The following is a 12,902-nucleotide window of genomic DNA, read 5'->3' on the forward strand; positions in this document are numbered from 1 at the left end:
CCTGGTTACCTATTGGTGTCGCTTGACGTAACATCCCTATATACGAGCATTTTTCATAGGAATGGAATTAAGGCAGTCCAGCACTTTCTGAACAAAAGACCTGTATGTTTCCACGAACATTTCAAGATGATTGTTGCGATGATTACCATGTGCTTAGACAACAATGTGTTTTTGTTTTCGAATCAGTTGTTTTTGCAGACCAGGGGAGTGGCTATGGGGGCCTGCTTCTCCCCCAGTTACGCCTGTTTACACATGGGCTACTGGGAGGAGCAGGTCCTCACACCCAACTTCGACACAATTATGAATTCCAAAGTAAAAACCTGGTTGAGGTATATAGATGACCTCTTTCTAATTTGGGATTGTTCCGCAAGTGAGGCTGCTGATTTTATAGACCAATTGAATATTAATAATCTCAATTTTAGATTTACCAGCAGTATCAGTGCTAATTCCATTGTATTTTTGGATGTTGAGATCTTTGTTGACAACGGACAGTTGGAAACTAGGCTCTACCGCAAACCAACAGCGGGCAACACAGTCTTGCATGCCGCCAGCCACCATCCGGCACACCTGATAAGGAGCATCCCCTACGAGGAAATGCTCCGGTTCAGGAGAATCTGTAGCAGCAATACTGAGTGCCTGGTGGTGCAAAAGGAGTGTAAGGCCAGGTTTTTGAATAGAGGTTACACAACTGAAATCATAGACAGGGCAATTACAAGAGCTAATAACCTAGACAGACTGCAACTGTTGGCCTCTGCAGATGGATGTGTAAGTGATTTTAAAACAACAGCAGCCAGTGAAACACGCCTAATATTCGGCTTCAGTAACCAACATCAGGCAATCCACAAGATTGTAAAAAGTAACTGGCCTCTGATAACCAGTGACCCGGTGGTAGGTAAGATGGTTACAAGATCACCCAGAATAACGTACAGAAAAGCAAGATCCATGCAGGATAGTCTCGTTTCAAGCAGCCCTGAAGTTGCCACGGGCTCGTGGCTTGATAGCAGTAAGGGCTTCTTGAGATGCTCGACCTGCAAGGCATGCAGAAATGGTGTTAGTAGATATGAATATATGACTCCGCTCTCTCCCAATCCCATTAAGATCAGACAGAAATTGACCTGTAGGTCGGTGTACGCTGTTTATGTCTTGGAATGTCCCTGTGGTCTGAGGTATGTTGGCAGTACCAGACCACAGGTGTACAAGCGGATCCTGCAACATCTAAGGGCCATCTCCAATGCAGATCCAGCGTACCCCGTAGCTCGTCACTTTGAGCAAGTTCATGGGAAAAATGTCTCAGGGTTGAAGTACTTTGTGATCGACACCGTACCTCCCCAGAGAACGGGTGGAGATAGAGAATCTCTTTTGCAGAAATTAGAGACCAGACACATCATCATGCTCGATACGAAAATGCCGAACGGGATGAACACTAGCGAGGACTGCCACACTTACCTCTAATTGAAGCTTTTAAACCTTGTATTTTACAGCCATTATGAACTTGAAGTTATGCAATATCAGAAACAATGAATTATTACCCTTGCTTTCCACACTGTAGTATAAACATGAGATATTTTATTAACTTATATTTTAAACTCACTGGTAGCACTATTTACAAAATAACCATTACAAAATATGTATGCAAATCTATTTGCACAGCTATTTTTTGCACAGACAGAATGATCAGCCCACTTGGACAGTATGAGATACATTTCGTATACCAATGAATGGAAATGTTCAAGGCAACCGGTATACAATATATTCATAAAATGCCTCTGTTGCTGCTATTAACATACGGTGGGTTAGCTTATATGCCAATGAAATGTACTTATAGTTTTTAGGTTGGTCGTCGGCAATGATTGGGAATATTTATATTTTAAAACATTTTATGTATTTATATGTTTTAATATTATTCTAAATTGCTGATAAAACTCCAATCTGTATATGTGCAATATCTGTGGGGATGCTATTTTATATATTTATATAAACTTAGCAATCAGAAATGTATTATCCCCACTGCAAGTGGAAATCACATTATGTGGTAACTGTGCGAGTATTTTCTCTGTGTTTATTACGTAACGGCATTTTGCACTTTGTCATGTGATCAAGGCTTCATTAAGCCGCAATGCGTCATGGCGGATAGGTGTTGTCCTAAATAAATAATTTGCACCACCATTTGGGTCTCGCCTCGTCTGATTTTTTGGCTGAATGAGCTGATTCTGGACATCTACGTACCCCATACATATATATATATATATATATATATATATATATATATATATATATATATATATATATATATATATATATATATATATATATATATATATATATATATATATATTACCTACTTGCAGTCATCAGTAGGTAGTTATATTTAGGACCAAGTTTCCTTAGGAAACCAGTAGGTAGTTATATTTAGGACCTAGTTTTCATAGGAAAAGCGTTTTTTGGCGTGCCTATATCTTTGGTGCTGTTGCCGAATACTCAAAAAGTTTTCCCAAAAAAAGTGTACTGGCGATTCTAGTTGTGGATGGAAAGTTTTGCGCAATTAGGCAAGCGGGCCGAGAAAGAGGGGGAACAAAGAAATATGCATTTCCCATGTTAATTCTCTTAAGAATTTTAGATACAACTATAGCCCGAACCACTGAAAGCAATAACACCAAATTTGGTGGAAAGGTAGCTGTTGGTAAAGAAAGTGACCTTTCTGTGAATTGGTGTAATCCGTTCAGTTGTTTTTGAGATATTAAAGGAACTGCAAATTAGTATATCTAGGGACACGAAAGCTCAGCAAACCATTCTGATCTTGTGCTGATATCTGATTGGTGTGCAAAGTTGAATTTTGGGGGCAAATTAGAGGAAGTCACATGTGACCAAGCTGCTGTTTCTGCCAAAACACGTAGGGTGTTGGTTTCCTGTTGGTTTCCCTGCTAGTTGCTGTTTTGAGGAGTTTGGATTGAGTAAAAAACACTTTTGATGGGAACACTCCTGGAGTGTGCGTCATCCTTGAGGTAAAGGTGAAGGAGGAGTTGTGTGATAATATCTAGTTGCTTCTCACTTGCACAGCACTGTCGCTAGGATTTTGGGCAGGAGGCACTTATGTGTTCATACACACACACATATATATATACATTCACTGAAAAGCCAAAGGTTACAGGGACATCATAGTTAGTCTCAGGTTTCACTGGTACAAAACCAGTGAAGTTCAGCAGTTATAGTTAGCCGAGCTAACTATAACTTGCGTTCCCTCAATGCACTGCTTATGACCTCACATATGACATCAATCCGACATGGTCAATGACATCACTTGTGACATCACTCATGATATCTCAATTGACATCACTAATAACATCATCCAGTGACTGTGAGTGTTTTAAAAAAGCTTATGTGTATTAAATATATTCACCAAGGTATATTGGTGACTCAGTGGGTGTATGAGTGCTGTATGGCGGTATCAGTGGGTGTGTGACTGACTGTACAAGTGAGTGACTAGATCTATCATTGAATGTATGGGTGAGTGAGTGGTTGTGTGAATGTTTGTATCAGTCTGTCAGTTGGTGTCTAAGTGGCTGTATGGCAGTAGCGGCTTGCACAGGTAAGAGCAAATGGGTGGGGCGGAGTGGGGGGTGGTGGAAGTCGACAGACAATGGGATAAGTAATATTAAATAAATAAAACCACTTACTTTGCGCTCACCATAATCAACATGCTGGATGACCTGCTGCCTGTGGACCTCTTGCCTGGGTGAGAAGGACTGGACCTGCTTCTTGAACTCATATCCCAGAGTGACTCCAAGGGCTAGTTGGTTGGCCTCATGATCTGAAGCCTCAGGGGCATAACATGCTTCCAATGACTGTGCACATACAACTTGATTCTACATTCTGTGGTGTACCCTATCAAGTGGTGCCACCCCAGTCCTGGACTCTTGGAAGTGGGCCTAATGTGCTTACCTGTGTATTTGATGCATCTTTTCTGCTGAGCAGCGCTTCCTCTAGCTGAACTGGCGCATCTCCCCGGCTGAGTGGCACATCCTCAAACAGAGCCAACACATTGCTGCTGCATGGATTGGGTCCTGTGCAGAAGGTCTGCATCACCCTCCCATCTTTGGAATCGATGCACCGCTAACGGCATTGTGCATCTCCAATCCAGGTCCCCATATTCCACCTCTATGGCAGCTTTATGACACCGACCTCCACATCGCAGCCTCACAGCTCTTCCAAACCCATGCAATGCCTTGGCTGCACGCCACATCCTTGATGTCCGGACCCTGCATCGCAAGCACCTGTCAATGGGATCCTCAGCGACAGTGCAACAGGACATCACATAGCAGCCTCACAGCATCTCGGAACCAATTCATTGCTTTGACTGCTTGATGCATCTTCGCCTCGGATCCATGCAAAGCGACACACCCAGAATTTAAGGTACTTTGTTCAGAAGCCCCGACCTGAATACTGTAGCCAGCCCACACTCCATAGCGGTTGACCTTAACTTGTATCTTTGTCTCGGTCTGGCATGACTAGATATCCCTTGTTGGCACTTTGTGCTTTTTGGCACTATTTTACCCTAAATGTTTGAAAAGCAATATCTCTTGTTTCCCTGATTGGATTGCTGTTGTTTTGGCCTAGTTTTATTCATTAAAGTATTCATTTTTTTTCTGAACCTGGTGTGGGATCTTTTTGTGTGGTATTTTCAAGTGTTGCACAATTACTTTACATTACCTTTAAGTTTAGCCTGACTGCTCTGTGCCAAGCTATCAGAGGGTGAGCACTAGTTAATTTACTCAGACTAGGAAGGTTGTGCTGCTTGACCTGGGCTCACACCCCAGTCAGCCAGTAACCTAATTTCTAACAAGGGTGAGTCGGACAGTAGTCTTCTTCGCTCTGTCTGCAAACATACATTTAGCACTGTGCTGCAAGCAAACCATCAGAACTAGGCTACTGCCATACAGCCACTTAGACGCCAACTGACAGACTGATACAAACATTCACACAACCAGTCACTCACCCATACATTCAATGATAGATCTAATCACTTACTTATACAGTCAGTCACACACCCACTGATTCATCCATACCGCACTCATACACCCACTGAGTCACCAATATACCTTGGTGAATATATTTAATACACATAAGCTTTTTTAAAACACTCACAGTCACTGGATGATGTTATTAGTGATATCCAGAAGCATCTACATTTGAAAAGGTCACTACCCTCCCTCAATTGCCGACATGGTTTGGCCATAAAGCTACTCCCCCACCAATTCTTAAGCATCCTGTAATCATAACACTCAATGTATTTCACCATAAGTAAAAACAATATTTTGTGGTCAAATCAAATCTTTCAATTTAAATCTGTTGGCTTGTCTCTGAGATTGCTACTGTGCTCACAATATATACACTTCAATGATGTTTTCATAACTTGTTTCGTATTTGCTCTTTGTTAGTTCATTGGAATTACTCATTCAATAGAACATATAGATTCAAGGCTAACTCTGGTTGGAGAGGATTATTTCTAAACTTTGGACATTTTGTAAGATATCAATGGCATAGAAAATCCTTATGTAAACACTTCACTCTTCTGAAGTAGTTTTGTGACACCACTGGTAAGATGGCTCACAATAACAAGGCCACTTTCGTTGTCATGGATTAGCTTACGATCAGTTCTCTTCAAGGCAATTTTGTCTTATAACATAGCCACATTTTTAATATATCTTAGATCTTGGTAAATGTTTTAAATACTTTAGCCTGGTAGCTATTTCACAAAGAAATGCAAGTGTTGTTGCAATTTTACTCTTAAGTAGTCTTAAATGTATATACACATTTTCAATAATGTGTGTATTTTTGACTGTCCCATTAGATGTGCCCACAATATTAGCATATTTTGTACATGTTGATCTTTGTTGCATATATAAATAGTATCAAATTAATGACTAGATAAAGGTGCAATGCATTTATTATAGGTCACACAAACCCCTCTGAGAATTGAAATATATTTTTGTTCATTAGTCTAGACAAGGAATTGCATTTGTTACAATGGCTCATGCCCTTTGTATATGCCACAAGATAGTTACTTTTCATAAGCCGTTGTTTATGCTTGCTATTAGTTATTGTAATGACATGGGAATTCTGATGGGATGCACATGGTCCTTGACACTGCATCTAGCATGCTCTGAATTCTTGCAGTGACAGGTAAAATCAGATAAGTTATATGTAATTGTTGAAATTGTACATACTGTGCTGTCAATTCTTGCATCACTTAGTGAAATCAGATGGCCTGTGTATAATCCTTATGATTGCACTCTACCATATTAAGAGGCCTTGCGGTGCCAGGTAAAAATTGGATGTGTCAAGTACAATCACACCCTAGCTGAGTCATTCTTTAGTAACATTTCTATAGCAGTAGGGTCAGTTGATTCTGCTTTTATGGAGGCATGGCTTGCTATAATTAATATCCATAACAGCTGATGGCTTGTCAGTGAAATGTCCACTTAACACTTTATGCTGATTTGTGCCCCCACCTTTTCCTCCAGGCCAGAAGATGGCTAATCTCATCCAAATGGACCTAGGGTTCAGAGGTAGCTGTGATTTGCCAGCTAGCCAGCAGAGTAATCAACATAGCCTATCAGAATCTGATATGATGAAAATGTCTGATGGTGAACGAATATTAAGACTACTTATTCTTTGTTCAAGAATCATCGTAGGCCAACCCGTGTTTCATGACAACATGTCTCTTCATCAGGGCCAAAAAATACTTCACTACTGATGGTGATTTACAAAGCATAATGGGATCATTTAATATAACACTACAAGACAAAAGATAACAGAGAGAAAAGAGATTGAAAGAATGAAAAAAACAGGTACTGATTAGTGAAATAACATGATCATCATTTATACGATAAACACATCCTCTTTGGAAAAGTAGTAAACATGCTGCTAGGAAGAGAGAACAGGGAGACAATGATGTCACAGTGTATTCATATGCAAAACCAGAGTGACAAGAGTTAAAACCAAAAGGGCATGGAGATTTATTGACCCCGAACTGCATGAAAATGGATAGCTTAAAAAGGAGGAAAACAAATGTAATAGCAGGGAAGCTTATCCCAGGTGCTGAATTGATGGTGAGTGATTTTGTAAGCACTTCTTAGAAATCCTGTGTTTTATGCGCTAGTAAATATCAATATCAATAATGATAAAAGAATATAGTTTTTATATATTAATGTTGAATTTATTGATAATAATTTAACATCCACCACGTTTTCAACATTATGGCTAACACTTATCTTATAACTTTTGCAGACACCATAAAAAAGAATGTTCTTTATTGTCAGCAAAGTGTTACGCAAGCTTGTATAAATCATATGAGCATAAGCGACGATCACAAATAAGTCGGACCATTTAAATATCACCAAATGAATTTTATTTCCAATATTAAAAATGCAAACCATTTTGCTTTTTCACTTTTTATGATCTTATTTTCAGATGAAATTCAAACACAAAATGACACTGGAATGTACGTGATTCTACCAATAATTCTTTTGTCATCATTTCTGTTGGTAGCAGCGCTGCTGATATCCCATCATAGGTATGTAGAATGCATCAGATTTCATATAAATTATGTTTATTCTTTTAATATTGTACAATTAGTGTTTGAAACTTAGCATATTTCCAGCGACATCAAGCATAGTTCATTGTGGCTTGAAAGTATAATTTCGGGTCAGAATAACGTTATTGTGTAAACGTATCAAACACAATTTCGTGAATAAAATAACATAGGCAACACTGTTGGTCTCAGCCTATGCGAATTTATTTTGAAAACTTGCAAAATCAGTGTCCGTGATAAAGTTTGGAAGTTTATAGCATTGTTGGGACAATGCCTTCCAAAGGAAGCTATAACAAAAAGCTATTAAAAAGCTATAATATCCTTGCAGTGTAAAAACATTAAAAAAGTGTTTGAGGGAACATTCTCCTGTGGAAATTTTTTTGTGCAAAACTCGCCCCTTTCGAAAATTGTGTGTAAAGTTCACACATTTTGCAGCTCGTCAAAGCAATGAAGTTGATCCACAACTCTTCTAGATGACGTCTAAATTTGGAGATTTCACCAAATGCAGCAATCTCCAACGATTCTCCAAATAGCAGGATTTCAACCTCAAGCTAAACCGTCTTATAAGGAATGAGTATTATGTGCAATTTTATATTACGCTGACATGATCCGAAGGCGGCACAGCCCTATACAACAGTAGCATGATACAAGGGTACAGCAAGTTACAGTCACAATAATTAAATTAGGACATGTGCATCGGTAGCTGCGACTAGGACAAAAGTAGCCATTGAACAAGGGTCGTACACAGTTCAAGCAATGACTGAAATGGTGGAGGCACGGTTTGGTCGAAGTATTCTCTAACTACTATAAACAAAGCTACAAAGGAAAGCCTGCTGAGAAAATACAAATCATAAAAGATTGTCGGGCATATAAATCCCATGTAATGAAGGTAAAGAGAGCGTCAGTGATAACTGCCTTATTTCACCATCCACCACATGGAAAATCATTAATGAATTATGCTAAAATTATATATGTAAAACATATATTCCAAAGTTTAATTCAATCTGCGATCAGATCTCTGTCCTTTTCTCTAACTAGACTGGAAGTGAAGGAGTTCACCAGTTTCACCAATATCTGCCGTGGATGCGACCATTCAGATTAATGTTTAAAAAGGTCAAGATCACCTTTGGAAGGCTGTCCTGGAAGAGTAGATAAACAAATAATTTTACAGTCAGCTGAAATCATTCTACCATGCTGAAAAAAAGCAGTTAAAAAATGTTAGTAGACACCACAGATCTTTGCGCCAATCCCTAACTTACCCTATCTTTGTAACCTTCTAGAATGGAATATGAGAGGGCAGCTCCAAGACTTTCTTGTGAATATTAACACAGTAGACAACCACCAGACAGGCTTGCTCCCCTATCACAGCATGAAGTCTGTCACAAATGCATTAATGGAGGAGATGTGGCCTAACAACTAGAGCTACAGAGTTTGCAACTTTAGGCATAAGGTTCAAATCATGGCTTCAGCTCAATATTCTATGATTCTGAGTAAATCACATAGCCTCTCAGTAACTAAAAAATCGTTAGTGTGTATCATGTATAAAGTGCTATGATGCCCTTGGGCCAAGTTTGTGTGATATATAAAATTGCAAAAATAAACTAAGTAACTGGATGTTGGACCTAGTGTTGCCAAGTCACATAGGGTAGCCTGGCCTAGGGTAAGACAGTCAGTTTCCAGAAGCACAAGTGTAAAGTTTGCACACCACCCAGCAGTAACTCAATGCAGTTCCACTTAAAAACGACACTACACCAATTTTTGTGGAAAAGTAAGTGCTGCTTTATAAAAAATAATACTCTGCTCTCTTCCCACCAAATAATATTTGTCAGTACAGAAATTCACATTTGAACATTGTTTATACAAATTATTGGATGTTAAAGAGGAGTCCCCATAACTCCATTTTACAGGCAAAAGAATTCAATACAAGGGATCTTAATGAGTAACAGCGGTTTACTTTGTACGTTCAGGTAACCTTGGGGCTCCACAAGTGGAGACTACTGTCTATTCCCTGGCAGCACCAAGGAACAATGGCCACTAACCCCCACTCTATTGTTCCACGAAAACTTTCCTTTAATCCGGAACAAAGAGGTATAATTATCAACCGATCAATAAAACAGTTTCCAATCTCTGCATTAGGGTGATCAGGTCAGCGGGGGAAGTCTTGAAGGCTCCTGGCTTGAATAACCCACTCTTATTTAGACCCCTGGAGAAGAGGCTGCCCTTCACCCCTTGATCGGTAGTATTCCGATCTTAAGCTGCCCAACACACACTCCTTACTTCTCAGAGGTGGGCCCTCAGGCCATAGTCTTGGACCGCCGGGGGAGGGTAGGACCACACCAATGGACTCTGGCAGAATATGCTCGCCTCACCCGCTGGGCTAGCCGCTTGGGGACAGCGCTGGCACGGGATGAAGAGAGCCACACAAGCTGAAGAGGGACGATGCTCGCCACACCCGCCTCACCCGCCAGACCAGCCGCTTGGAGTCAAAGCTGGTGCGGGGTGAAGAGGGCCACACAAGCTGAAGGGAGCCAAATGCTCACTTCGCTCCCGCTTCCTCGTTGGACGCTGACTCTGCCTTTCCTGAGGGAAGCGACCGGACTGAGCAGGCGTGAGGGATTAGCGGCTCCGAGACTGAGCCCGCTCCGCGACGGCAATTCTTCTTCCTTCGCTCCGCCTTTCCTGAGGGAATCAACCTGACTGGGCAGGCGCGAGGGATTAGCGGCTCAAAGACCAGAGTTCGCGCTATCGAGCCTGCGCAGATAGGGGAGAGGCTTTCCCCTCACAAGCCTCCGTTCGTCCTCGCCAGCCCAGGAAAGAATGAGGCTACCTGTCTTTCACGCCCACTCCATCTGTGAGCCCTGTCCCAGACACTCGGACCCTTCCTTCCCTCCTGGTGTGCCGCTACTTCTACTAAGGCAGTCCGCTACCACAGGTACAGGGGGGAAAAATCCGGTTGGAAAGGTGGCAGGTTAGGCAATCGGATACCCAGTTCACATGGAGGTCTGAAAGGGATGGTCAAGGGAATTAACCCCACAACCTCAACTTTCCTTCTTCTGGGTATCTTACGTCCAGAATCTTAGCGAGGGCTCTCCTTCTGGGCCATGGACTGAACTCCTCAGTAGTTCAGTCACCCTCAACCACTCCTAGCCCTTTCTTCTAGGCGAGGGGTCGGTCAGGCGCCCAGGGTCTCCAGGAATCCCACGAAGCGGGGTCAAGTCAGTAACTACAAGGGGAGAGGGGTGGTGAAGCAATAAGGAAGCGTCCCTAAACTGGGAGGTCAACCCTTTGGATATCCTACCCCCACCTTATGCTACAGCCTGTACTTCAGCTGACTCTCTCTGGCAAGACAAAATGGCTGCCTTGCAGCTGACCTTTTATAGGGTGGCCTCAGAAGGTTCAGAAGGGACCAGAAGGTTCTGGAAGGCCCCTATTCTAGTCTATGGGTCCAACCTAGGGGTGACTGTTATGGCAGTTAATGGCGACCATTTTGTGAGTCCCATTCTTTCCAGTCAGAAAAGGCACCTAGGCCTCAAGTAAAAACTATGAGGGCAAAAGAGCATCTAACCCTTAGGTCAACACCGTAAAAATAAACCAGTGGACACAAAAAGGGAAAAAGGTATGAGGGGCAAAAAGAGGACAAAATAAATAATAAATTAGAGGGACTACCCAAAGGCAGACAGGTCTAACACTGGACCTCCAAGTAATTCTAGATGCCTATTGTGGTGGGCCCTGATCTTATCAGATCTGTCAATGGCCTTTAACAGTCTATCACAAGACTTTGCCTAGTTGGCCAGGGGTGTGTTGTAGTACTAGACATTCGCCTAGGCCTGCTATGACCATTTCTGTTGAAGAGAACCCAGGCAGTAAGTCTATCGAATTTTATGTCTCAATGAAACCTCATTAGATGGGGAAACATACGAGTTCAGCGCTATTACCATTTCTCTTCAATATTTACCTTCTACCATTTATAAAATTCCTCAGAACATGAAATGTCCTCTTCTATAATTTTGCTCATGATTGTCTACAAGCTCCTCCCTCTACATGATAACTGGAGCATTTGTTTTGCTAACTTTTTGCTATGCGCTCTTGAATATGCACAAATACCATTTAGTTCCGTCCTATCAAGTTAGATGCTAAGTGAGCCTAAGCACTGTCACTTATTTTTAAACAAACAAGGGGGACCCAAAATAATGGCTGAGGACCACGGGTTGCAATTATATTTCAGAGAACAAAGGTCCTGAGCGAACAGTAGAAGTACAACAATGATAGAATATAGACCACGTTGGGTTACTATATAAATCCAATGTCCAGCTGGACATGGACTTTTATTCATACAATGTGGAAAATAAAGTCAAAAATAGTTTTGAACAACAATAATAGTGGGGCACAAGCCTGTACCCTGAAATGAACGGGAAGTGTGGGGGAATGGGGTAACAATACATACAATAGAATCAAGAAACAAAAACAAATACCGGCAAAAGACTTTGAGCTGCGGTAACTTGCATTCAGAGGTAAATAGCAGCAAGTTCAACCAAAATAGATACCACAATAGTTAGACAGAGTGGACATATGTGGCACTATTTAGAAATGTCGACGTTTCGATCCCATGCTCATTAGTTAAAATGAGATCATCATCAGGACTAGAACACAACATTTGCCTAGTTTAGAACATTTTGGTGCCAATAGCAGGAGTATCAAGGATTCAGGTGGGTGGAAGGATATTGAGGCGAGGAACAGATAACCGTCGCTCTAGTTGTCCATGATAGTACAATGATGAAGGCTTCTGCCCGGGATAGGGGGAGGCAGGGTGGAGAAGGCGTCCTCCGTACTCCTCAAGTGGTTCGTGGGACCACAGACATAGGTTGATGGGGTGCCGTACCGGGTTAGGTAGTAGGCACGCTTACGTCGCATGGTGGCGGGATCCTTAGACAGCAACGATGTGCTGTTCAGTACCATGCGGGATAGCAGGCACTGTGTGCTATCTGCGTCGACAACCCAACTCGGTCTATATTCTATCATTGTTGTACCTCTACTGTTCGCTCAGGACCTTTGTTCTCTGAAATATAAGCACTGTCACTGACAGACCTAAAGAATTAGTTGACTTTGTCTTATTTCAAAGCCCTCAGATAAATTACAAACAAATATGTAGGGATGTGGATGGATTCCAAACTTCGCAATGGACATTAAATGAAAACAAGCTTTCCACCATCTGATGCCGTTAAAAATCTTATGTTAATTATACTATCCTTAAGAAGTCCAGGTAATTTTAGAAGTGGATACCTCATGTACAATTTTAGATATGGAATAATGC

At 41.4% G+C, this 12,902-nt stretch overlaps 1 protein-coding gene across 1 annotated transcript in view; it reads left to right on the forward strand.

Moving 5' to 3' along the window:
* Window positions 1–12,902, forward strand: part of LEPR (leptin receptor) — a 422,515-nt gene that overhangs the window by 358,376 nt on the left and 51,237 nt on the right. Inside the window, exon 13 of the mRNA XM_086925355.1 lies at window positions 7,471–7,573. Coding sequence (XP_086781481.1) covers window positions 7,471–7,573 — 103 coding nt within the window. The remainder of the gene's footprint in view (window positions 1–7,470; window positions 7,574–12,902) is intronic.

The sequence above is a fragment of the Lissotriton vulgaris genome, chromosome 1_1, assembly GCF_964263255.1.
Source record: "Lissotriton vulgaris chromosome 1_1, aLisVul1.2, whole genome shotgun sequence".
Classification (NCBI taxonomy): Eukaryota; Metazoa; Chordata; class Amphibia; order Caudata; family Salamandridae; genus Lissotriton; species Lissotriton vulgaris.